The sequence below is a fragment of the Pteronotus mesoamericanus genome, unplaced genomic scaffold (assembly GCF_021234165.1).
Source record: "Pteronotus mesoamericanus isolate MK-2021 breed Mesoamerican mustached bat unplaced genomic scaffold, CSHL_Meso_final contig_263, whole genome shotgun sequence".
NCBI lineage: Eukaryota > Metazoa > Chordata > Mammalia > Chiroptera > Mormoopidae > Pteronotus > Pteronotus mesoamericanus.
Genome location: NW_026555112.1, coordinates 917,650 through 941,845, shown reverse-complemented (window position 1 = coordinate 941,845; position 24,196 = coordinate 917,650). Strand labels below are relative to the sequence as shown.

The 24,196-nt window shown below is 54.1% G+C and overlaps 1 protein-coding gene across 1 annotated transcript in view; it reads right to left on the bottom strand.

Moving 5' to 3' along the window:
- The window catches only part of CACNG2 (calcium voltage-gated channel auxiliary subunit gamma 2), a 109,617-nt gene that overhangs the window by 5,916 nt on the left and 79,505 nt on the right, over window positions 1-24,196 (bottom strand). Inside the window, exon 2 of the mRNA XM_054574523.1 lies at window positions 8,746-8,829. Within this exon, the coding sequence (XP_054430498.1) occupies window positions 8,746-8,829 (84 nt within the window). The remainder of the gene's footprint in view (window positions 1-8,745; window positions 8,830-24,196) is intronic.

The following is a 24,196-nucleotide window of genomic DNA, read 5'->3' as shown; positions in this document are numbered from 1 at the left end:
TGCTTTCCCTTCTGCGGGTCCAGGTCTGCACTCTGGCGGAGTCAGACTACGTGATCTTCAAGATCCCGTGTCCCCCACTCAGCCAGGCCAGGCTACCGTCATACCTGTTTCCCTGGGCCAGTTGTGGCCTTCACTCAAAATCATCATCATAGGGTTAGGGAGGGCGGGCTCCTGATTTTCAGGGCACGGTGGTAAGCTCTTTATGCCTTTTATTCCATCTGGGATTTGATCCATTCAAAGGGGATGAATCGGAGGCGCACTTGCCTGGGAGGAGCTTCCAGGCTCTGGGGCATCTCTCCCTCTCTCCTCCTTCCATGCTGTGCCCCGCGCAGTGGTAGCCAGTGACTGTGGAGTGGGAGGGGCTGCAGCAAATGCACGCGTGAGTGCACAGCTGTGAGAGCGGGCGCGATTGCGCGAGTGCGGGAGACAGTGTGTGAGAATGTGCGTGTGGCTGAGTGAGCGGGTACGTGAGAGTCTGTGGGAGAGACGAGCCAGAGGGAGAGAGACAAGAAGGGAGAAGGAGAGGAGGGGGGAGGGAGAGAGAGAGGGTGTGGTTGGAGGGGAGAGGAAGACCTTTGAGAGAGCGGAAGAGGGAAAAGAAGGTGGTAGGTGCAGGATGGAGGGAGGAGAGAGAAGTCGAGAGTGGCGGCTGGGCTCCCATCCTGGCCCTCCCGCTGTCTTCGTGGCCTCTGTGCCTCCCCTTTCTCGTCTGTGCCATGGGGACACCAACAGCACCTTTCTCTCAGGGGTTGTGCAGACGGATGGAGATGATGTATAAAGGTGTCAGGCTCGGCACAGACACAGCCGGGTGTCTAGCGAACGTTTGCTACATGTGATGACATAGGAAAGGACCGTGGCGGCCCAGTGAGCATCCTCCGGGAGCACCATCTGTGCAGGTCTTGGGTGCGTTCCCAGGTCCTGTGTCTCTGGGGCTGGGGATCCGCTGCTGGGGCCCAGGAGAGAGGCTGCCTGGCGCACCCCACTCGCTGAGCCACCTGTCCCCAGAGCCTCAGTTTCCTCCGGTGCTGGTGCCTCAGCGAGAGGGTCAGACGCCCAGCCCGGAGGGCTGCTGCGAGGAGTCACGAGTGGACACACTTCAAGCAATTAGAACAGCTCCTGGTACCCGAGAGCACTGGGAAATGTTGCTTCTCCCCACAGCAGAGCACCTTATTGCTGTTTCGCCTGCGGTTACCTGGGTTGGTGCGGGTTAAAGTGTAGGCTGCAACTCATGATCAGCCTGTGAAGTCAGCATGGTGGCTGCAGCCAGCACTCACATGAGTGGGCAAGGACAGGATAGACACTGCCGGCGTGTGCGGAGCTGGTGCACGGTGGGCGCCGTTTTGTGAACGACGGCTCCGCTTGCATGGATGTGAGGGGGCACCAGTCACAGCTCAGGAGGCTCCCTACCCGCGAGGCTTGGCCACGGTGGTTTCAGCCACGCTGACTGCCATGACTTCTGGCGGGACTGTCTCTTAAAACAACTTTGCTAGAAGGGGCTGCAGGGCTGGGACAGTGGACAGGAGCACTCAGCCCTGCATAATGTTCCGGGAGGCAGGTGGCCTCCCAGGAAGTGTCAGGGGCGGGGGTAAGTCATTGTGCCTCTCTGGGCCTCGGGGTTTTCTCACCGGTACAAGGAGAGGGTGGGGCCGTGTGTGTGGAGCGCCAGCATTTCAGGAGCTGGGAGGATGTCCCGCTGCGCTTCTGAGCTCTCACATGAAGGAGGGCGGTAACGGACATCTCATGCGTCCCCTGGAGCAGGTGGGGAGCCCTAACAAAGCACCACCCTAGCCCTGTTGCATGGCATCCTTAGAGTCATCCAGGCTCAGAGAGGTGGTGTAACTTGCCCAAGGCCACAGAACAGACCTCACCTTGAATTCTGGTCTTTTCACTGTAAATCCCAAGCTCAGGCCTTGACACCTGGTGTTCCCCATGCCTCCCACGTTTGGTACCTAGGAAACCCCTCAGTGCCTGGTGGGAATGGCAGAAGGGGGTGAAGAAGGGGGAATAGGGAGGGGGGTGTCCTCTGAGGCTGGGAAGCGTGGCTTTGGCTCAGCTTGCGACCCCGCACCCACCTCTGTCCTCATTCTGGGAAGAGGGTGAATGTGCCAGGGGGCTCTAGGGAGGGTGGGTCCTCGCTTATTCATTCAGCAAACATCTCCTAGGCCTGACCTGGGACAGGCCTTCTGCTGGGTTGGTTGAAGGGTGGGGAGAGCTCTCTGTCTGTGGCCACTCAGAGGATAGCTGGTCAGGGTCCAGGGGAAAGGGAGAAGAGTCCATGACAGAGGTCATGACGCGCAAGTTGGAAAACACAGCGGCCACCCCCCTGCTGCCCGCCCCCTGCAGCGTTCCCGGCCCCGGAGAGGGTCAGCCCTGCTCACTGCCTCCCAGCCGGGGCTCTCAGATGCCTGGAGTCCTCCCTGCTCCCACCTCTTCCCACCCAGGCTGTTAGCAAACACTCTGCCTTCAAATACGTCCAGGATCAGACCCCTTCTCAGCCCTCTCCCCTGCTCCCGCCCTGGTCCCCCCACGTGCATCTCTAGCCTGGACTATGGTCATCATCTCCTTCTGGCTTCCCTGCTCCTGCTCAGCCGCCATGTCAGTCCTCCCGCAGAGCAGAGTGACGCTGACAACACGGATATTAGTCCTCCCCTCCCTTCTGCTCAGAACCTTCCTGAGGTCCCGTGTCCGAGCAAAGCTGAGGCCTGCAAATCCTGGCCTCCCACCTGCCTGCTTACACCTCCTGCCTAACTGCGCGGCCTCCTGGCTGTTTCTGAGCACGCCAGCGTCAGACACTGTACGGCTGTTCCCTCTGCAGGGGATGTTCTTCCCCGGATACCTGCAGGACCAGGCACGCTCCCTCCCCCGCTCACGTCCCCTTCCTCGTGAGGACCTTCCGAACAGCCCACTGAAAGCTGAAGCCCTCTTCTTGGTGCTCTCTCCCTTCCCTGCTCAGGCTAAATCCTTTGTACTTTTCACTGTGTAATATGTGCCATAATAATGGCTAATGCCTACTGAGGGCTCATGTCTACTATGATCCAGGCTGGTGTGAAGTTTTCTTACATTGACTCGCTTATGACTCATCACAACCCTAGGAAGGTACCAATGACCATTGTCCCCATGGCGAGAAGTCTGAGGCCCACGGAGGTTAACCAAGAAGTGGCAAAGGCAGATTTGAACGCAGGCAGTGTGTGCGGAAGCCTGCTGCTATGTTCCCCTGCCTCCTGTGGTAGCTGTGTCCAGTAAATTTACCCTCCAAATAACCCTGGCCCAGTGCTCCCTGCCTGGGCTGCGTTCTGCCTCCCCTTCCCTGCAGGCATCGGTCCTGGTCTAAAGCGGCCCCAGGGACTTTTCTCCGGCTCGGATGGCCAATGACTTGGGTGGTCAGTGAATCTCTGGGAAGGTGCCAACTCCTAGTTCACATGTGATCAAATGAGACCTCTCTTGGTGGGGAGGGAGGGCTCTGGGCAGGGACATCTCCCCTGGTGGGGAGGGACAGGCCCTGCCTGGAACCCTCTCTCTCCTCCCCTTCTGTTCACTTCTGGCTCTGGAAAAAGAGTAAACTCTGTTGTGTGTGTGCACATGTGACCTCTGGGTGTCAGCCCCTCCACTCCCCCTGGACGTGTGTATCAGGGGCAGCAGCTGACCCTCGGCCCATCACCTTGAGTCCCAGGTTCTCCCCCTGTGGAGAGCCCGGCCCCACCCTGCAGTCCTGGGCTCCAATGTGGCTGCAATACAGTGGGTTTTGGGGTCTAGCATACAGTAGCTGCTCAGTACATGACTGGAAGGGAACTCACTTTCTCTGATCTTGTCTCCCTGCTTTAAATCACATTGGGACAGCTGGGATACCCCACTCCCACTTCCTGGACACAACATACATTCGCACAAACACAAACATTTACCACGCAGGGACCCACATGCACACAAGCATATATGTGCAAACACAGAGGCACTTACATATTCAGACAGACAGACACTCAGACTCACGGACATGCAGACACCGGAAGACACAGAACACAGCACAGCTCTTGCCCTCATGCATGGAGACAGACACGCAGACCCATCAACAGTCATAGGAAGTCACACCCCGGTCACTACCGCCTCCGTTCTTCACCACACTCCTCAAGCTTTGGTAAGGAGGGAGGAGGATAGGGAGGCGCCACAGCAGACACATCTGATGGCCCCACAGAGCTGGTTGGGAAAAATAGTTCTGGTCACCATTGGTTCCTGGGTAAGCGGGCAGTTCTGAGGGCCACGCTAGTCACAGCTTTTCAGGCCCAGATGTTGGGAGGCCCAGGGTGGTAACCAGGGGCTGTGAGGGCGGTTCCTCCCTGTCACCAGGGGGCCCGTGGACTCGATGTCCAGGAGAAGCTGTGGAGCTCCTCAAATATTTATGGGGATTGGGGAATAAGAGCATTCATTCATTCATCCACTCATCCATCCCATCACATGCTAAGTGGGCACCTTCCTTCTGCCAGGCCCTTCAAGAGGAGCTGAACAATGCTCGAAGCTCAGCCTGCTGGCTTGAGAGCAAGTGAGCCGTGCCTTCTTTGCTACCCGGGAGGTGAGCCCTGTTCTCTTGCCCAGCCAGGCCCCGCCAGCGTTCTCTCTCCTTCCCCTCCAGAGCCTCACTCCAGCGGCTGGGTCAAGGAGTCTCCAGGCACCCCCTCCTTAGCCTCCTTTCCTGGGGCCTCCTCATCTTCCTGGCCCCTAAACCGCCAAATCCTTTCACCTGAGCACATATTTGGTCTGTTTTGTTCACTCTTTAATCTTTATACCTAGAACAGTGCCTGGCACATAGCATGGACCAATAAATGTGCGTTGAATGAATGAATGAATCAATGCATGTGAATCTCCAGGGAGATAGATGTGTGTGTGTGTGTGTGCGCGTGTGTGTGAGTGTATAGAAATGTGCTTCTAAGTGGTCTTTCAAACTTGATATCATACACAAAAGTAGGGGAGGAGGGGAGGCCTGGGGCAGGAGCAAGGAAAGGTATGTATTTCAGACCCTTGACCAACTGTACCTCCTTTGTTCTCATAATGCTACGATTTGGGAGGTGATTTCCAATTTTTACAAATGGGGAGATGAAGTCCTTGCAGGTGAAAGCGCAAGGCAGAGCCGGGGCTGAGCTGTCGCTGGAGCTCAGGTCTGTTGGGGGCCACGGGGGAGCCTCACCCCTGGGCAGCTAAGGAAAACCACTCAGAGGGCTCCGCCTGGCGAGGGCTGCAGCCCCACGGTTAGCACACACTCAGGCCGCCGTCTGTTTCAGAAGCCCCCTGTGCCGGGCACTGAGGAGTCGGGGAGGGTTCAGAACAGAGCCTGCCCTCAAGGCGAGCAGAGTCCGGTGGACTGCGCTCCCTGACCTTGGTCACAGCAGGAGCTCCGGCCTCCTGTCTTGGAGCCGCTTGGCCTGAGCCCCGCCCCCGCGAGTCTGAGGCAGGCTCAGTGTGAACAGTCGGAGCCAGAGATACCGGTCTGGGCACACAGAGCTCTGGCGTCGCTCTTTGCTGAGGTCCTTTTCACCTCCCTGGATCCCCCGCCCCTGAGACCCCTGTCCCTCCTCACAGTCCTCTGTTGTCCTCTGGAAACCTAGCAGTGTCCTGTCCCACTGGCCCCCTCAATCACGTGGCCACCCCTAATCCTGTCAGCTCTGCCTCGCAAACAGCGTCTTACTACCGCCGCCACAGCCACAGCTGGCCCATCTGCCATGGCCCCCACCGGGGTGACTGCCACAGCCCCCAACGGGCCTCCCGGCCTTCACTGTTGTCCCTTTATGATCCCCCGCCTCCGCTACAGCAGCCAGAACTGACCTTCCAAATTAGTGCCTCTGCTCGTGGTTCCCATCACGGTTGGAGTGGAATCTACTTTCTTTCTTTCTTTCTTTTTTTTTTAGCACGACATCACCCCATCGATTGAAATCTACTTTCTTTCCAAGGGGACTGGGCTCCTTTGCGCGTGGACACCCTCCATTCATGACCTGGGCTCTGATCTGCAAACATACTGCCGTGTTCCTGCCTCCATAAGGCCTTTGCTCTTGCCATTCCCTCCTCACGTCTCTGCTTCCCCAAATTCCTCTTAGCTCCTTCTTCATTTAGAGAAGCCGCCCTAACCACCCACCTGGGTAACACTCTTCCCTGCCGTTTGCCCAGCGCCTTGCTCTCCACTCTTCACCCATCCCTTCGCAGCACTCTGCAACCACACAGGGGGTGTTCGTGCACTTGATCATTGCTTGTTTCTTCCACTGAAATGCAACCTTTACGAAGGCCCCGATCTTCTTTGGATTCCCCACACTGACAGCAGTGCCCTGAACATAGTGAGTGCTTGGTGAATGGGTCATGAGTGAATGAATGGCTGAATGAATCCTTCCAGAGTCCAAGCCTCAGCTTTGGCGCCACCCGCTCTAGGGACCCCTTCTGGAATGACTGCCTCCGGTCTGGGTGAAGAGCCCCGCTCCCTTGCACCCCACCCTTCCTGCTGGCCTACGTCATGGCATGCACCTTATATTCAGGGGCCTGTCTGCAGACAGTGAGCCCCCAGGGACAGGGGCGCTTCCCTGTCTCTCACAGCCTGCCCGGTGACAGAAGCGTCCTGCAGACCGCTGACGCAGGCTCCACCCGCGCTGGTGCAGCCCTGCCCACCTCAGGAGAAGCCTGCAGACTCCCCTGGGCCCCAGCTCTGCTCGCCTTGTGGGGCAGAGCATCCTTCAGGAATGAGCCTTGCCTTCAAGCTTCTCTAGCCAACCAGGTTAGAGCTGACAGAGAACGATAGGAACTCACATCTTTCAGCTTTAAAAAATTACTTTCATTGTCAGTCCAAGATTAGCATATTCTAGACTGGGGTCAGCAAACTAAGCTAAACGCGGCCTGCTGCCTGTTGTTGTGCATGTAGTTAAGTTTCGTTGGAGCACAGCCACACTAATTGGCTTTTGTATTGTCTGTGCCGCTTTTGTATTACAGGGTTAGCTGGGACACACTGTTCAGCTTGCAAAACCTAAAATATTTACTATTTGTCCTTTTACAGAACGAGTGTGCTGACCTCCTATTATAGATGGTAAAAAATATTGTTGGATTAAGTGAACTCAGACCGTTGGATCCTCCCGCACTGCCAATATGTGTTCATGCCTTTTGTCCAGGGATACCAAAATGAACCAAACACTCTAAGCTCCTCTCTTTTTAAGAATAAGTAAATGGAGGTATAAAATAGCAGGAATAGTCACCGAAGAAGCCTATATGTTTTCTTTATTTAACAATAGCATCAATCAAACGTCTCCTGTATTCCAGGAGCGGTTCTAGGCACAGCAAAGAATGAGGCAGTTCCTGCCACAAGGACCTGGCACCTGACCGACACCGTGTTAACACCGTTGCTGTGCTTGGCCAGTGTGGCCCTGGGCATGGGGCTCGGCTCTGCTCCCCTTCCGCCTCTATGTGCAGGCTGCGCCTCTGCCCTGTGGGCCTCCCAGTCCAGCTGTTTCTCTGAGGGTCCGCCCCACCAGGCTCTGCACCTCAGGGTCTCCCTAGGGCCACAGACTGTGTCTCATTCATCCGTCTCTATCTCAGCCCTGAGCACAGGGTCTAGCGTTCAGAAGGCACTCAATCCGCCTTCACACCCTTGCCAAACTCCTTCGGGAGCCCTAGACGTGGTAACAGGGAACACAACCAAACAGCCTTTTAGGAAGCCCATTTAAGAGCAGCGTATTGCAAGAATTGATTTAAAAAAAAAAAAAAAAGATGAGCATTGTAAGATATTTTCTCCCCTTTAAAAAGAAATCTATAAATTACTTTGTGCTCCCTTCCTTTCTCTTCCCAGTTGCCTGGCTGACCTCATGTTTTATAGGCTTTTCAGGCTGACCTGAAATTGGCTTTGATGTGAAGAGTAATTATTGAAAGAGACGGGTGATCCATATAATAAAATGCCTCCTACATTTTTCATAAAAGTGATCTGAGGGTAATGCTAACCACGCTGCCGTGGCGGGGGGAGAGCAGGTCTCCAGAAAAGCCGGCCTGAGAGCCTTGCGCGGAACCTGCGGCCACTTCTGCTGGGGCGGCTGTGTGGTCCCAGGTGTCAAGGACCCTCAGCCCCTCTCTTGGAAATCCTTTTCTCGGGGAGCAGTTCATTGTGTTAGTTTTTGCCAGTTCTTGAGAAATTTTCTTTGGGACTCACATGTTTTCTTTTGATAATATGTCTCCAGTGGGTTGAAGATCACAGCTATTATCTCAGGATTTATCTTTGACTGGGAGGGGCGGGGAAGGAAAATAATTTCATTTGTTGTTTCAGTGGAAGTTCTAATTTGGCACTGCCTGATGAGTTTCTTCATTCAGTTATTCAAGAAATAGTTGCTGAGGGCACGGAGCTGAAAATACAAGGTGACTAAGACAGGAAGAGCCCTTGGCCTGGAGCGTTGGCAGGACTGTGAGGGAAACAAGAATCCCAGAGCACAGTGAAAGTGCTGTGCTCTGGGAATCTGTTCAGGGGCAAGGAGGACTTCCTGGAAGAGGTGATGTTTTGGCTGAGACCTGGAGGATGAGCAGGAGTTTGCCAGACAAAGAAGGGAGGGAAAGGTGTTGCAAGCAGAGCACACAGGACGCATGAAGGTTTGGCCCCCGGATGGGAGGAGAGGACGGAGGCTCGGCTTTTGCCTGCCCTCTGCTGAGACAGGGGGTCTCTGGGCAGCCCTGGTGTTTGGCGCTCTGAGGGTTGGGGGGGCAGGACCATCACCAGGAAGGGGATAAGAAACTGCGTGCACTCACGGAGGAAGTATTCTGCTGTGTCAGCTTCGTAATCTGCATCCTCTGGGAAGTGATCGATCTGCTTGCAGAGACCTTTGAAGTTCCCTGGAAAACAAGGGGAGAAAGGATACATGAGACACCCTCTTTTCTGGGCTTCAGTGCCCGCTGGCCTCTTCCTGAATTCTCACCCTTCTGAGGCTGGCTCAGTCCCCTCCTTCACCCTAGAAGGAAGGTCTCGGCTGTGTCTGTTTGCACATCCTCCTGGTGAATGGAAACACGCCCCCTTGCCCTCAGTGCTGCAGAGATGTCAAAACGCAACCCTTCTCCCCTGCAGGGAGGCTTCTGAGTTGGGGGCTGGCACCACGGCTAGGCTGAGGCCCGAGGCTGATGAACTGTGAACCTGGGGCGTTTGGCCATCTCTGTGCCTCAGCTCAGCGGGGAGCCACTCTGCGATTTGCACACGAGAAAGCAGATAGCTTGCCAAAGAAGGCAGACCCTAGATTGATGCTGACAAACATTCCCGCTGCACTTCAGACAAGCTCGCAAAGCACCATCCCCGTCTGGGGCGGCATGGAATCCACGGCACTCAGCCCCCAACAGCTCTGACATCGGGGGCGGGGGCGCGAGCCCCCACTGGGGCGGGGCCCTCTGCCAGGCTCTTGGACTAGATGCATCCTGACTCAACCACAGGCCTGTGAAGAGGTATCACCTCCATTTTACAAGTGAAGAAACTGAGACTCAGGGAGGCTAAATGACTGAATAAGTACTCATGCCAGGCAATGATGGAATCAGAGCTTTTGGCTCTAAGTATTTGCTCAACGAGAAGGCAAGAGCTGGCGCAGCCCAGGGCCACAGCAGGGCCCCGCCACGGCCACCAAGTGCAGGAGTGAACTGTGCAATGCAACCTCCATAAACAGGTGCGCAGGACAGAAGACATGAGAGCCATGTCTGCATGACAGCAGGGCCTTTTGTGTCCCCAGCACCAACATAGGTACAACAAACGTCGGCTGACTTTCCCAGAACGAAGGAATAATTGGGCCCGTGCTGGGTGGCACGGGGCAGGGGATGACAGGCAGGCTGGAGAGCTGCAGGGCCTCGCGGAGGTGCCTCAGTGCCCTCACCTGAGCGGGGCGGTCGTAGGGATCCTGCTTCGGCAGATTGTCACGGGGGTTAAATGAGTGGAGGTGTATAAAGTGCTCAGAGCAGTGCCGGGTACATGAGCGAACGTGCTGGAGGGCATTGCTGTGGGAGGGAAATGGACTGACTATATTCAGCCACTGACGTTTGGGATTTTTCAGTGACAGTAGCTAATATAACCTAATTAATACCGTCCTCAGTACATGTTAGCAATTTATTTTCCTGTAGAATTCTGAGCCACGTAGCCCATAAAGAAGGTTTTATTATGTACTGTAGAAATTATTTAGGAATTTTAAAGCATTATAACACAAACCTGTGTATATTATATATACCTGCATGCATAGGACACAGGTATGCTTACATGAAGATAACTATTTTAGGTATTTGTAGCTATTATTAAATGCTACATGTTACAGAAAAGATCGTTGATGCCCCTCTCTACCTCCCATTCATGGTCTCTATACCAGATTCATCTTCTTTCCCAGCTTCTGCCAGAAAAATAATTCCCAAGAGCATTTGGTGACTTCTGGGGACTTCATGAAAGCTTTGTAGGGTCCCAAGAGAACAGCGCTTTGCCCAAGATGCTCGCATAGGGTGGGTCTCTTCTCTGAGTATCTGGGCAAGCCCTCCTCTCGCTCCTCACTCCCCGACACTGTCGTCTCCCCACTTCTCTGGCGTCCCGAGCACGTCTCCCCGCTGCCCTCGTTGCATCCAAGTCCATTCACAGGAGGCTACAACCTCCCCCCAGTAACGTCACCCCTTCTCCAGCCACACCCCCCCCTCCTGAGAAGTGTCTTCATACCGGCTGCTAAGAGGATACAATAGCCTCCCTATTGCTAAAATTACAAATTAGTGTGTTTGAAAGCGCTTTGCAAAGCACTTTCATTTTCTCTCTATTCAGTCTGACAAATATTTGGTCAGTGCCAACTGTATACCAGGCATCTTTACAAGGAAGCCCGCAGGTGGGGAGGCGTGGAGAGCAGCCCTGACGTGCCCTAAGTCTCCTGACAAGTCAGCGAAGTGCTCAACCCCACACCAAGGGCTTGCAGGTGGAGCCTCCGCCTCCCTCTCTAAGCGCTGCCCGCGGGGCCTGCCCTCCACAAGGCCTGGCTGCCCCTCTGCACGAGCCTGTGCTTCAGCCATCCTTGGGCTGACCGTTGGCTCCCAGTACGGTGGCTGGCACAGAAGGGCAAAGGGATGCTTGTTGAGAGGCTGTGCAAAATAATCAGCCGCCCAGACCTCTCTCGTGAGGTCTAGGCCTGGGTGTTCACCTGCCTATTTGACATCTCACAGTGGCTATCTTAAAGGCACCACGCACCCAGCAGGCCCACACCCGAACTCATGATCTTTCCCTCAAGACCAGTCTTCTGGAGGCACCACCCAGCTCAGCGAATGCCTCTCCATGGCTTCCCTGTGTGAATCTGGGCCCAGTCATCACCGCCCACATCTGCTCCTCACCGCAGGTCCCACCCCTCACGGCACCCCACTGTATTAGCTTCTCAGTGCCCCTCGAACCCATCGATTTCTTTCCACCGGCAGCTTCACGCGCTGCCAGGCCGCTGGCCTTGCCTCCCTGGAAAACGGCAATAGCTTCCCCACTGGTCATTCTGTACCCGCTCACCCCTCTCTGCAGATTTATCATAGTAGTCCTTTGAAAATGCCAATCTAATTAAGCCATCTCCACCGTAAAATACTCAACAGCTTCCCAGTGCTCTTAGGGAAAAGTTCAACATCTTAGGAGGGCCTGACCCAACATCTGCCTGGCCCATCTCCCGCCCACCTCCCTCGTTATACACATGCCATCGGGACCTCCTTCCTACCACAGGATCTTTGCACATGCTGGTCTGGCTGGCTGAGCCGCTGCCACATCCTGGGTTGTCTCCTTCCTTCTACCTCCCTCTGCCCCCCTGCATTGTGCTAGCCGGATGTCTGCCACCCCGCTGGCTACTCTGTGGTGGCAGGGGAGGCATTAAGGCATGAGTGATGCTGGTGGCATGTTCCAGTAGAGGGGAAATGGACCCAGAGAAAGGAGGGCGCAATGCGGGAGCAGTGTGAGGGGGTGAGGTCCAGGACACAAGTGTGATGGGGTGGGTGATGGTATGTTCACTGCACCGGGCAGGCAGGGGACCCTTGTGGGTCGACATGGCAGGACCTTGTGACACTGCTTTTCTGCTTTTTCTATTTTCTTGATGAAAAGGGAAGCAGAGCCATCAATGGAGAATGAGGAGTGGGAGGCAGGGTTGGATATTCGAGGAAGGAGGAAGGGAGTCAAATTTTTCTCGACAGAGGGAGAGAGAATGGATCAGGCTCAAGACAAGAAGTGTGCGTGTTGGTGGCTTCAAGGTCCCTCTTGAGATTCTCGGTTTTCTCAGGGCACATTTGGTGGGTCGCTGCAGTGTATCGAGCTGGAGGGTTGCCTTTGACCTGGACGGGGGTCTGAGATGAGGGCGAGAAGGCGAGGGAGTGGTTATGAAAACTGACAGACTCCCAGTTGGGGGAAGAGGTCAGTGAAAAGAGGGAGCGTCAGTGCACGAGGAGCCAGGTGGGGGTCAGGGAATTGTCTGAGTCGCGGGTGCACAGGAGCGAGCTGACCGGGTGGGGCACGGGGGCGCCAGAGTGGGTGCAGAAGACAGATTGCGGAGTGTGGTTACTGGTGGTCTCAGGGTCAAGGGTGAGCCCACGAACTGGGTGGAGCAGGTTGCAAGGAGGTGGGGATGGCATTCGAAGTATTTTGCAACTGGAAAGGTCATCCAAATTAATATATAAGACAAAACAAACGTTCGTTTTTATTTTCTATGTACACCAAGTTTGTATTACGAAACTGCTTACTAAGTTGAAAGTTGAAGTGCAAATGATTCATCAAATTATTCTAATAACCCCCAAATTATTGGTTGGTTTTTAGAAATTAGTGGTGTGGTCGTTCAATGATGAGGCTCTTACAAGCTAAATGATGGCCCTGTCTGGGTCACGATTTGACGCAGGGAGCCCCGCCGGCCGCTTCCGGCCCTTCCCTGCTGCAGTACGAGCCATTCCGTCTCCTTGAGCACTGAGTTTTAGTACTGAATTTTCTCCTCATCTGGTTAGTGGGGGACGTCCCTTTGAAAAGGGCCCTCTGTCCTCAACAACCCAGGAGGCGGGGCTTGGCGGTGAAGGGAGCGCTGAGGAAGCCTCTGAGCAGTGCTCCCGGGCCCTGGTAAGAGCACAGGCGGGGCCTGCCCTCAGGGCTGCCAGAAGGATTTGTTCTTCTCAGGCCCTAGAGCCCTGCCCGTAGATGTGCTTGGGCTGAGCCCCAGGCTGGGTGTAGCTGCAGGGCCTGAGGCGCAGCGCTCACCTCTCACCCATCCTTGGGGTGGAGGGAGAGGAGGGGGGCCTCCATCCCAGCCCCTCCCACCTCTGCCTGTCAAACCCGAGGGCCCCCTTCCCTGGACTTACTGGGGGCGATTTGTGTGAGAGGCAGGCAGAGTTTCAGTCTGTAACCACCGTCCAGAGACTGACCACTGAGGTGGGGGTGGGGGGCGGCGCGAGAGGCAGGGCAGTGCTAACTCCTCAAAGAACGAGGCATGCCCGGGAATGAATGGCAGGCAGCTTAGGGTGTGGGGTAGAGGAAAGAAGAATGATTTTCTCAGAGGCAGGGGGTTTGGAGAAGAGACTGAGGAATGGTCTAGAAAAAGCAATGAGGAGCAAGGAGGGTCCCCTCACCTCTCGGGAGTGTGTGGGCCACAAACACCCCCCCGTAAGAGATTGCAGGGAGGAGAGCCGGGCTCCCGTCAGAGTAAGAGGAGAAGTTGAGAATATGGGGGTTTTGCTGACATTGGGTTAAGATTCCAGGGAGCCCAGGGCAAGGACTTGGGGGGCCAGGGGAGACTGGAGACTGGGTCAGATCAGGGGAGGCACGGAGCTCTGAGGGACAGACTGACCGTGAGGAAGGCCCGAGGTAACCGGGGCCCCAGGCCATCACGGGGTCGGTCCCAGCAGTCTCTGAGGCTGGCGGTGGTAGAGTCTCCGTGTCAACAGACACCGCTGCAGCCAGTGAAGAGCGGCACCCTCTCATCCTGGCTGGGGACTCACTTGGTTAGAGCATTGTCCCCATATGCCAGGCTTGTAGGTTCATTCCCGGGCAGGGCACATACAAGATTCAACCAATGAAGGCATCAATAAGCAGAACAACAAAAAATTGATGCCTCTCTCGCTCTCAAAAAATAAAAAAAGAGTATTGTTCTCTTGTTTTCCTGATGCCAGCCTGGAGTCACCCCTGCCCTTCAGGGATACGTGGTCTAGGGGGAAAGACAGAAAGCACAGAACAAAATGTAATTTTCTAGGATGTAATGTCTCGCACACTGTAACTGAGGGATGTATAAGCCTTATGGGAGCAGAGCTGTTCAGCTAGCATTTATGGAGTGCCGACTGTGTGCTCTGCTCTCTGTGCAACCTGCTGAGGGCAGGAAAAAAAATATACTTTCGGTCCCCCACAGAGGCTGCAGGCTCTGTGGGGGACAGAAAGCGGAAGCCGTGGTGCAGCAGGATGTGTGTTGTGACAGAGCAGAGCCTGTCTGGTGCACACAGTAGGTGCACATCGGGGTGTCTGAGTGTGTGAGTGCTGGCACAGGCCTCCTGCGCAGTGCTCCAGAAGGTGGAGGAGGAGTTAGCCAGGCGTTGTGTGTGTGTGTGTGCGCGCGCGTGTGCGCGCGCGCGCGCGCTGGGGTGTGAGGAGGAGGTGGTGGAAGGTGAGAAGGGATTCTAGGAAGAGGGACCCTCAGGAGGCAAGTCAGGGAAGCGCTGGGCATACAGGAGGAGCAGACTGTCCCCAGGGGTCAGAGCAAGCTCCCCAGGTCAGAGCTGGGGGTAACGAAGAAGCCTGAAGGTAGTAGAATGCTGGAGCTGGCTGGCACCAGCTCCTGGGAGCCGGCCGTTAGTGTCTGTCCCTAACTTTCATTGGAAGCTTGAAGTCAGCCACAGTGGGAGTGTTTATCTGCACCACAGAAATTGGCAACTTATACAACTCAAGGTTCCCTTTGCTGCCCAGGGAGCCAGCTGCTACACATTGACCAGCACGTCACTGGATGAAGGCCATCCCACGTGAGGGGTCGGCTGGTGTAAAAACATGACATCCTGGTGGGGCTGGAGATTTGCCAAAATGTTGGTTCTACTTAGAGTACAGGATGGGCGAGGACGAAGGCAGGGGATGGCTGGAGAGGGAGGGGGCGGATCCGGCAGGGGCCTGTGGTCCAGGTTAAGCTGCCCACTCCCCCTGCAGGCTCGAGCTTCGAGCCTTTGGAGGACTAAGAGAGAGTGTAGGGGAGACTCTCTCGCCACGACTGTAAGCGATTATTCTGCCAAGGAGCCCAACCACCACAAAAATCTCTGCTGAGCCCTCGCCCCAGAAAGGCAGTGGTGCCGCAGCAGCCCCCGGGGCCGAGGGACTGCAGGCCAAGTGCCGGCGGAGGGGCCGGGGGCTGCGCCTGAGGCTGCCGCAGCTCTGCCTCCTGGAATTCACCGGCTCAGACTGGAAATTTCAGCTTGCAGGTATTAAGTAGTTTAAGAGGAGGTTTCATCAGCTTTGTAAAAAGCACATTGCTATCTCATAACACCAACTGCTGTCTCCTGTCTTTGAGATACAATAAGTTCTTCATAAACCTGGTCATTAGGGGCTGCACAGACATGCTGTTTTATTTTCCACTTTTCACAAGGAGTCGCAGGAGCAGCGCGGCAGCTGGGAGGGCGCGGACGGAGGGGCTGAGGCACAGGGGGGAGGCTGGCTCCGTGGTTTTTTTTAAGTGAAGCAAATGAACGGTTTGGTGGGAGCTGCTTCCTCTATGTTTTAAACCTTTTCTGCTCCTGGCTCCTTGCTTTGTGGGCAGGGCCCTCCCCAAAGGCAGGGATTCCGGGGCCCCTGATTGGGCGAGCGGTGCTTGGTCCATCTCTCCTGGAACACCAGGGCCTCCCCCACCTCGCCTGCGCCCCCCCAACAGCGCTAGCGCCTGCTGGTGCTGGAGGGTTTGAAATAACAGCCTCTGTGGTTCACTCATTTGCCTGTTCATTTGTTCATTCACTGGATTGTTTTGAATGCCTACAGTGTGCTAGGTCCTGCGCAAGCACCGGGTGGGGCTAGATTGGGGTAAGAGGTCTGTTGTGGCTCCTGTTTTCTCCTCCCTCTTTCCGCCCTCCCACCCCCCACCCCACCGTCTGCCCTTTCTGTTTGCAGTGAGCCCTCCCCGCCCAGAAGCCCTGACCACACAGCGAGCATGTGCCCAAACAATCTCCAGTAGTGTCCTGTCCTCATTCTTGCCATTTTTGCCTTCGCAGCTACTTCTTTAGTTCCTTCCATGGAATGTGGGGGAAGAGACTATACTCCAGACTTAGAAAGATCTGGCTTCTAAGCCTGGCTCCATTAGCTACTAGCTGTGTGTCTGTGAGCAGCTCATGTGACCTGTCTGTGCCTCAGTTTCCTTAGTTGTAAAAAAGAGATATTAATCTCTTTCCTGTGAGGCGTTTCTGAGGACTCAATGAAATGACAGAAGTGAAGGCCTCTAGTGAATTCCTAACCCAGAGGAGGCATTCATTCAATGATTGTCTTTCTTCCTTCTCTTTCTTCTTCAGATGACACCTCTTCCAGGAGGCCTTTCTCGATTGCCCATAGCTGGAAAGACTTTTTCCCTCCCGCAGCTCCCATGTGGTGCTTCTCGATTTTAATGAGCACGGCAATCAGCTGGGAGGCCCGTGAAGCCAGATTCCGACTCGGTGGGTGTGGGGTGGGGCCCGAGGTTCTGCATTTCCCATAGGCCCCCAGGCAGAGCTGACACTGCGGGGTCCCTGATGGGCCATACTTTGGGGTGGGCTGTGAGGTTTTGAAGCACTTTGTGTTTGTTTTGATCGTGTCCTGCGACCTGGCGTAATTGTTTAGGAACAAAGGGCTGCAAGTCTGAAAGCTCCTTAAGGGCAGACTGTCCTCTAGAGAGTTCCCTGAACCTACCACCTTTCCCTTGATACTAAGATGTTCACATGCACATTTTGATGGTTCTAAAGTTGGGATGTGTCTTAAAATTGATGGGTTCATTTACCGTGGCGTGTCTCTTTTCTCCTGAAAAATCGTTACATTGATGGCATGTCTTAAAATTAGTGATAATGGCTACAGGACAGATGTTTATTGAACAAGTGGGCAAATGAATGGATTCGGTATGTACATGCGTGCACACATGCGCACACATGTGTGGACGGGGAGTGCAGTACACATTCTATTCTCCTAAACAGGCGACCATTATGCCAACTATTAATCCCCAGGGCACCAGGAGATTGTTGTGCCTCTGTTATTAAAAGCCCACTTGACAATATCAAAATATGTGTGTACCCCACAATCTAGCAATTTCCTTGGAGGAGATTTGCCTTGGAGGAACCCTCGCACATGTGCACAAGGAGATGAGTACGGGCTGTAACCGACAGGCCCTGGGGACAGCCTGCATTTCTCTTGTCAGAAGAAGGACCGCACCTGGGAGCGCGTTCCCACAGTGGGGTCGGCAGTACCAGTGAAGGGGTCACAGCTGCCCGTGTCAGCATAGGTGAGTCCCACAAACACAGTGTCGAACATGAAAAACCAGGCCACCGAAGACACACGTGGCGTGGCTCCCTTTCACTAAGTTAAAAACTTACACAGCTAGACCACAGATGCTTAGAAATACGTACATTTGTGGCGAAACTCTAAAGTCAAGCACCGTGATGATACGCACAGGATTCAGGAGGGTGTTGGCGCGCCCTGGGGGGCGGGGCTTGTGGCAGGGAGGGTTTCATGCGCTGGGGATGCTCCCTTCCGCAGCAGCTGGATGGCGAAGGCACTGGCGCTCATTTTAGTGTTACTCTCTAGGCCTCGCTATGGCAGAGCCCGCTGGCTCTGTCCTTGTACCCTGTCTTCTCTGTCTTCCCACATTTTGCCTGGACATATGGTCTCCTACAATGTAGACTTTATGTCCCAGGCTCTTTTGAAGTCAGAGGTGGCTCTGTGACTGAGTTCTGACCCGTGGGATGTAGTGGAAGTGGTGGGAGCAACTTCTGAGAAATGTCCTTCATGGGATGTGCCCTTCTCAGCTCTTTCTTCTTGGCACGTGGGCGAGGGAGGCCCGAGGGTGCCATCTTGGGCCACAGCACAGCCTTGAGAGTGGAGAGCTGCGTATGGGAGAGTCTGGCACAGGTCCCTGGGCCACGCCACCGGGGAGCCACACCGGCCCTGGGCGTCTTATCTCTAGAGTTGTGTGATGACAGAGGAACAAAGCATCTTTTTTATTTCAGTTTAAGGAAATCTGGTAGCTGAACCTAATCCTAATGAACACAATCATGCATGTTAAAATAGTTTTTTATATGTATTAAATATCAAACATATTTTTAAGAAGGCAATTTAGTGAGCCCTCAGTGCCGGCATATAGAGGTGCTCATTAAATGTCTATAGACCAACTGAATGAATGAATGAATGAATGAATGAAAAAGTGCTCCTCACAACCTCTTTGTTCAGGATCAACTTTTCTACTGTTCATGCCAGCGGTGGCCGTGAACATGGAAAGACGGAGGTGAGGGCATTGCTGAGAATGAGCATGCAACAGGGTTCCTCAGCCTTGATCCAAGGGGGCGGGGACGCGGGGTAAGATGATGGGTTTCACCCCAGGACAGGAAGGATGTAATAGATCTTAAAGACAACAAACAAGCGCACTACAAATGTTGATTGCCAGTGCTTAGAGATTGTGGAGGAGGCCCCTAGGCGGTGGCTAGGGCCCACTCTGGGGCCTCTGGGCGTCACGGGGCGGGGTGAGCTCACGGGCTGGTGGATTGATATGGGCCTGACCTCACCAAGACCGCGAGGGTGGAAGGATCTGGGTTCTGGACTTCAAGGCACCTTCATCACGGCCCTGAGCGCTGTCCCCTGCTCCCCATCCCACATAGCGCTGGCCCTGGAGCAGGCCCCCTGGGACAGGAAAAGCCCGCTGCACTTCACACCGCAGTGTGATTGAAAGCCTGCTCCCAGGAGGTTAAGGCACAGATAACGCGCTAACCTAATACATACGCCATGAAGTAGGCCATGAAGAAACCTTCCCAAAATACAGATCCATTAACTCAACCCCTCCGACTAGAGGGCAGCGGCCAGCCTCTGAGTCTGGAGGGGGGCCGCCTGGAGTCATGTCCCAGTTATACCACCAAACTGCTCTGACCCTCAGTCTTCTTGTCTGTGAAATGGGAGACAGAAAGACCTATCTCACAGGGTTGTGAGCACTGCATAAAGCACCACATTGAGAGGGCTCAGAGCAGTTCCTGGCCCCTAGTAGGGGCTCGATAAGTGGTAGGTGCTAGTTTCCACTGCTGGACCCCGTGCTGGGGGCCACCGATGGCTCACGAACACAGTCCCTGCCCTCAGGAAGCTCACAGACTAGTCAGAGAATGGTGATTACATTCCAATACGTCAAGAGAGCTCCCTGGTGGAGACATGCCCAGGGAGTACGGGAACCTGATACATTTGGATCCTACAGAACAGGACTCTTCAAATGACTGTGTCAACCCCAGAGCCCCAGGAGCAGGCAGATAATGAATAAATACTGTCATCTGCCAACAGCTCCACATCCATCTTGAGAAGCCTGTGGTAGAGTGGAAAGATGGCCGTGCCACTTCGTGAGAGAGCTCGCCTCTGAGTCCTCCTCCTGCCTTTTATGAGCCGTGTAATCTTGACTCATTCAGTGTTTCAGCTAGTTCTCAAATTCACTGCGTTCCTACTACGTACGGTGGTTGAGCTAGGTGCCACCATGGGGCGGGGATCAATGCAGCAGGGTTCCCTGTCCCCAAGAACTATGAGTTTAGGAGACTCCTGGACAAATAATGAACTTCAATGACCCAGAGTGAAAACAACAGCAAGGGTGGGGTTGGTAACAACTGGCCCCTCGGAGAAGCTGCCTCAAGCCAGGCTCCAGGCCAGGCACTTTTCATCCTCAAAAACCTTTTATTATCTTCTACAAGTTAAAGATGTGGAAATGGAGGCACAGAGAAGTGAAAGAATACATCTAAAGATTCATTGCCTGTGTGAGCGAAAGAGCTGGGATTTGACCCCAAACAACAGGCTTCTAGGTGACCACTATGCTCTGTCGTTACAGCAGAGCTCAGGACACTGAAGGATGGCAGGGAGGTCACATGGCTCAGTCTGGGTGGTGGTGGGTTGCCAGGAGGGCTTCCTGAAAGAAACCCCATCTCAGATGAGCTGCAAAGAACAAGTAGAAGTTGGCAGATGAAGAGAAGGCCCGGAGGTGCTAGGGAGAAGAGCAGGGGTTAACCAGAGAGAGGATGGGATCGTGAGGTCACAAGTGTGGGTCTGTCTGAAAGACAGATGATTGGTCTGGGTATAAGCGTGTGTGTGTGTGCATAACCAGTTGGAAAAGACAGTAGCTGTGGTCTGATTATTCAGGGCCTAGTAAGCCGTTCGAAGTATGAATTTAGGAGCAACAGGGAACCCCTGAGGGGTGTGAAGCAGGGGATTAATGTGACCAGGCTTGTGCTTTAGGCTGATGGCCCTGGTGCCTGACTGGGAATAGACTGGAGGGGAAGACTGGAAGCCACGAGCCTCGTCAAAGCCACCAGGGTCTCTCGCCTGGACCACTGTGACAGGGATAGTGCAGGGGAGAGTTGGAGGTGGGCGTGGCAGGGCGGGCGCGATGCGGGTGGACAGAAGTGGATGGATGTGAAGTCATCTGAGATTATTTATCTGTAAAATGGGGAAGCAGGCCAGTAGGTGAAATGAAAGCTGATAAACCCATTTGGTAAATTACAAAACCCTCTGCAGAAGTGCGGGCTGGTTAGCACAACCACCCTTTAGTGAATGAGCCTGTGCCAGAGAGGCAGCTCTCTCTCCCTCCATATACACACTCTCCATATCCTGGACAAACTGCTGCTCTAACGCTCACTTGTGCGTGACCTCAGGCAGGTCAATTTCCTAAGGATTGACCTTCTCCTTTGTAAAATGGGAGTAAGGTGGCTATAAAAATGAACAAGATAATGTACAAAGAATGCTGGATGGACACCATACCCATCACATAATAAATGCTAGGGAAACAAACATCTCTACAGAGATAGCTTCTCTTTGCTGCTCCGTGCACAGACATCATAAGGCCCGGCTGGTCGGACATGTCCCACGGACACTATCTTCTGAGAGACGCTCCTTCCTCCTAGCATGTCATGAAGGTCTGCAATATGTCCTCAGATTCCTCTATGGGATGGAAAAATGCCAGTGGCCTTTCCTGCTTTGCAAAATCCACCTTAAATTTCTGACCATTGATTTTCCCCAACCCCATTTGGCTCCTTTTTTAAAATCTGCTTGGGCACACTCAATTCCATGGCAGAGATCCAGGCCAAAGTGGTCAAATGCCTCCTAAACCGCTGACCCACAGATGGAAATGCTTCCTGCGACAAGGATCCATAGACCTGGGAATCCCTCTAACCACACTGTTGTTTCCAAGCCAAACTCCCTCGCTCAAGATATCCGCAAGACTCCCGTTGCCTGCAGCACGAAGGGCAGACTAAGGCCCAGACAGCCTCAGCTACGTCCAGTTGGACCCAGAGCCTCCTGCCTTATCTGCTCCGATTCTTCCGTCCCAGCTACGCTGGTCTTAGAAAAGCATTTACCCCTTCCCCGCTCCTTGCCTCTGCTCACACTTTCCCTCCCAGCCAAACCAAGCTGTCCTGTCTTTTCCACCTAAAACTATGCCTGTTTCACTGGCTTAGGAGAGCCAGGAGCCGTGGGCGGGAATTCTACAAGCAGGGCCAAGACAGGTGAGGTGTCTTGGTCCTCATTTAAGGAGGCACTTGCTCTTGGGGTTGCGCAGGTGCGCTGAGCAGCTCTGCCAATTTTGCACCTCACCTTAGCCTGGTCTGTGCAGAGATGAGTAAGGTGTCAGATTGGTACCTGGGCGAGAGTTGTGGTTTTCTGAACTGCCTCTCAAGGCAGTGAGCCTCCTATTGCAGGAGGGGTTCATGCAGAAGGGGGTTGGCTACCTATTAAGGATGCTGAGGAGGGCACTCCTGGGAGGTGGACTAGATGATTCTTTCATCCAGGGAGGCTAGGATTTAAGGAACCCTCCCGGGTGCCTACAGCTCAGAGCTGCTTCTCCTTCCTTTCAACTCTGCGTCTCCCCCCAAGATCATTCATCTCGCAGTGAACCACGAGCTGCCTCGTGACAGCTCTTGCATTGCTGTCCTGTCGCGTTATTTCCAATCTCACCAGTTTATGTGCCATTTTCCTAAGAGCAGTCTGTGTGCACTGAGGACAGGGATTGAACTGTACATTTCCCACTTTCACTCAGGGGATGTGGGACGCTCTCTCATGTTTCTTAACAGTCCTCGTGGTGCCAACACTTTACATCTCACCTGATTCACTTACTGCACCAATCCCTGCTCCCCGCTGCCCCCCCAACCTCCGCCCCGTGAGCTCTATTCATGACCATTCTACAGATGCGGAGCTGCAGGCTCAGAGAACTTGATAAATGTTTAAATGTTAGCTACTCTTTCTAATAGAAACTCAGGACAGCTGCTATCAGAACGCCTGGGTGTACAGCCTTGGGGAAGTTACTTAATCGCTTAGGGCCTCAGTTTCCTTACTGATGGGGTAAAATATTACCTATGTGCCCAGTTCTTATGATGGTTAAGTTAATACATGTGTAAAGAAAGCTCTTAGAACGGTGCATGTCGTGAGCCCTCAGTACAATTGCTATTGTTGCGACTCTCACAAGAGTGGCAGGCCTTGCCATATCTAGAATAAAGAACCGTCCGAGTGAGAGTCTTCTTAGTATTTCAAGATGTTTGAAAAGATCATGCAGGTGGGAAGACAGGCGACTCCCCTCAGGGCCTGTGGTTGCCTCACAATTGCCCTCCTCCCCAGCAGAGAGAGTCCTCCCTCAGAAGCCACTTGGAGAAATGGAAGCGTGGGCCTCCCAGGAGTCTAACTGGCAGGAATCAGTGCCCAAGGGCTTGGTTGCCTGTGGGGGAAGTGCAAAGAGAGTTCTCTATGGTTGCAAAGCCATGAAGCTGAGGACAAGAGTGGGTCTTTAATGACTGATCAATTGATTCATTAAAAACACATTGGCAGCCTTCTGTGTGCTAGGCATTCTGCTAGGGGAACAGATAAGGATGAAAAAGTCAGAATCTTTGCTCTGAAGCCTTCACAGTCTGGGGGCGCAGGGGGGAGGATGGAGGAACGGGTGCAGGGAGCCCTGGCCCCCGCAAAGCCAGCCTGCACTCAGTGGAGCAGATGAGACAGCCAGGCCACCCTCTGCCTCTCCGCCACAATCCCCGGGAGAAAAAGGGTTCTTGAGGGATGAGGAAAATTACTGAGAGAAGTTGCAGCTGATCCAGACAGCTCAGAGAGGACAGAGATCAGGAGGGAGGTGGAGCTGGTTGTTCCAGTTGACGGGTGTGCGTGGAAGAGCTGGAGGCAAGCTCTCAGGGGACCACAAGTCCTCTGCCAGCCATTGAAGACGCGGAGTGGGCGCTGGAAAGACCTGCCTTGCCAGTCTGGAAAGACACAACGGTGCCTCTGGCCCACCGTTGGCTGCTAAGAGCAGTGCTTTGGCTGCTGTTGGGAAGGTGAACACTGTTTGCATTTCTGTCACTTAAAACAGTGTGGTGTTGTGACACTCTGGAATCTGAAGATAAATGTTTAATAAAAGGACTCAGTTTGATATGATGTCAGAACTTAATTAGATCCACAATGCACTGAGGGCTTTGCAGGCCTTCAGTCAGGAGCTGCTTCAGGGTCGTGGAGGGGGTGGGGGTGGGGGGGGTGTGTGTGTGTGTGTGTGTGTGTGTGTGTGTGTGTGTGTGTGTCCAGTCTCCAGGAGGGGCTGCCTGGGCTGGGCTGGCGCCTCCCAGCTTAGAGGCCTGCAGGTTCTGGCTCAAGGGCACTGCTTTTGGCAGCTCTGGCAGAGGCGAGGGAGGATCCCGGCCTATCCTGTGCTTGGAAGTCTGCATTTTCTTTGATTGGGGCTGCAGCCTGTGACTGTAAAATGTTGCACATGAATCTAACCTATTTGAGGCTGAAGGTCATGACCCCAGGTCAGGTGAGGACTCCTCAGAGGAGGCCAACCCTGGACACGGGAACTATCTTTAAGGTCACTTGGTCTTGCATCCAGGGACACTGAAGGTCAAGGCTGCTGGAAACGAGAACAGCCGTGTGTTCAGTCCCAGCCAAGGCTGATATTCCACAGGTCTGTGCCGATACAGCGACACTGGCTGCTAAATACGACCGCCTCTCTGCACAGCCCTGGCCATGTGGAGACTCTTGCGGGATCTCCTCAACACCCCTGTTTCTTCCTTCCCAGCAACT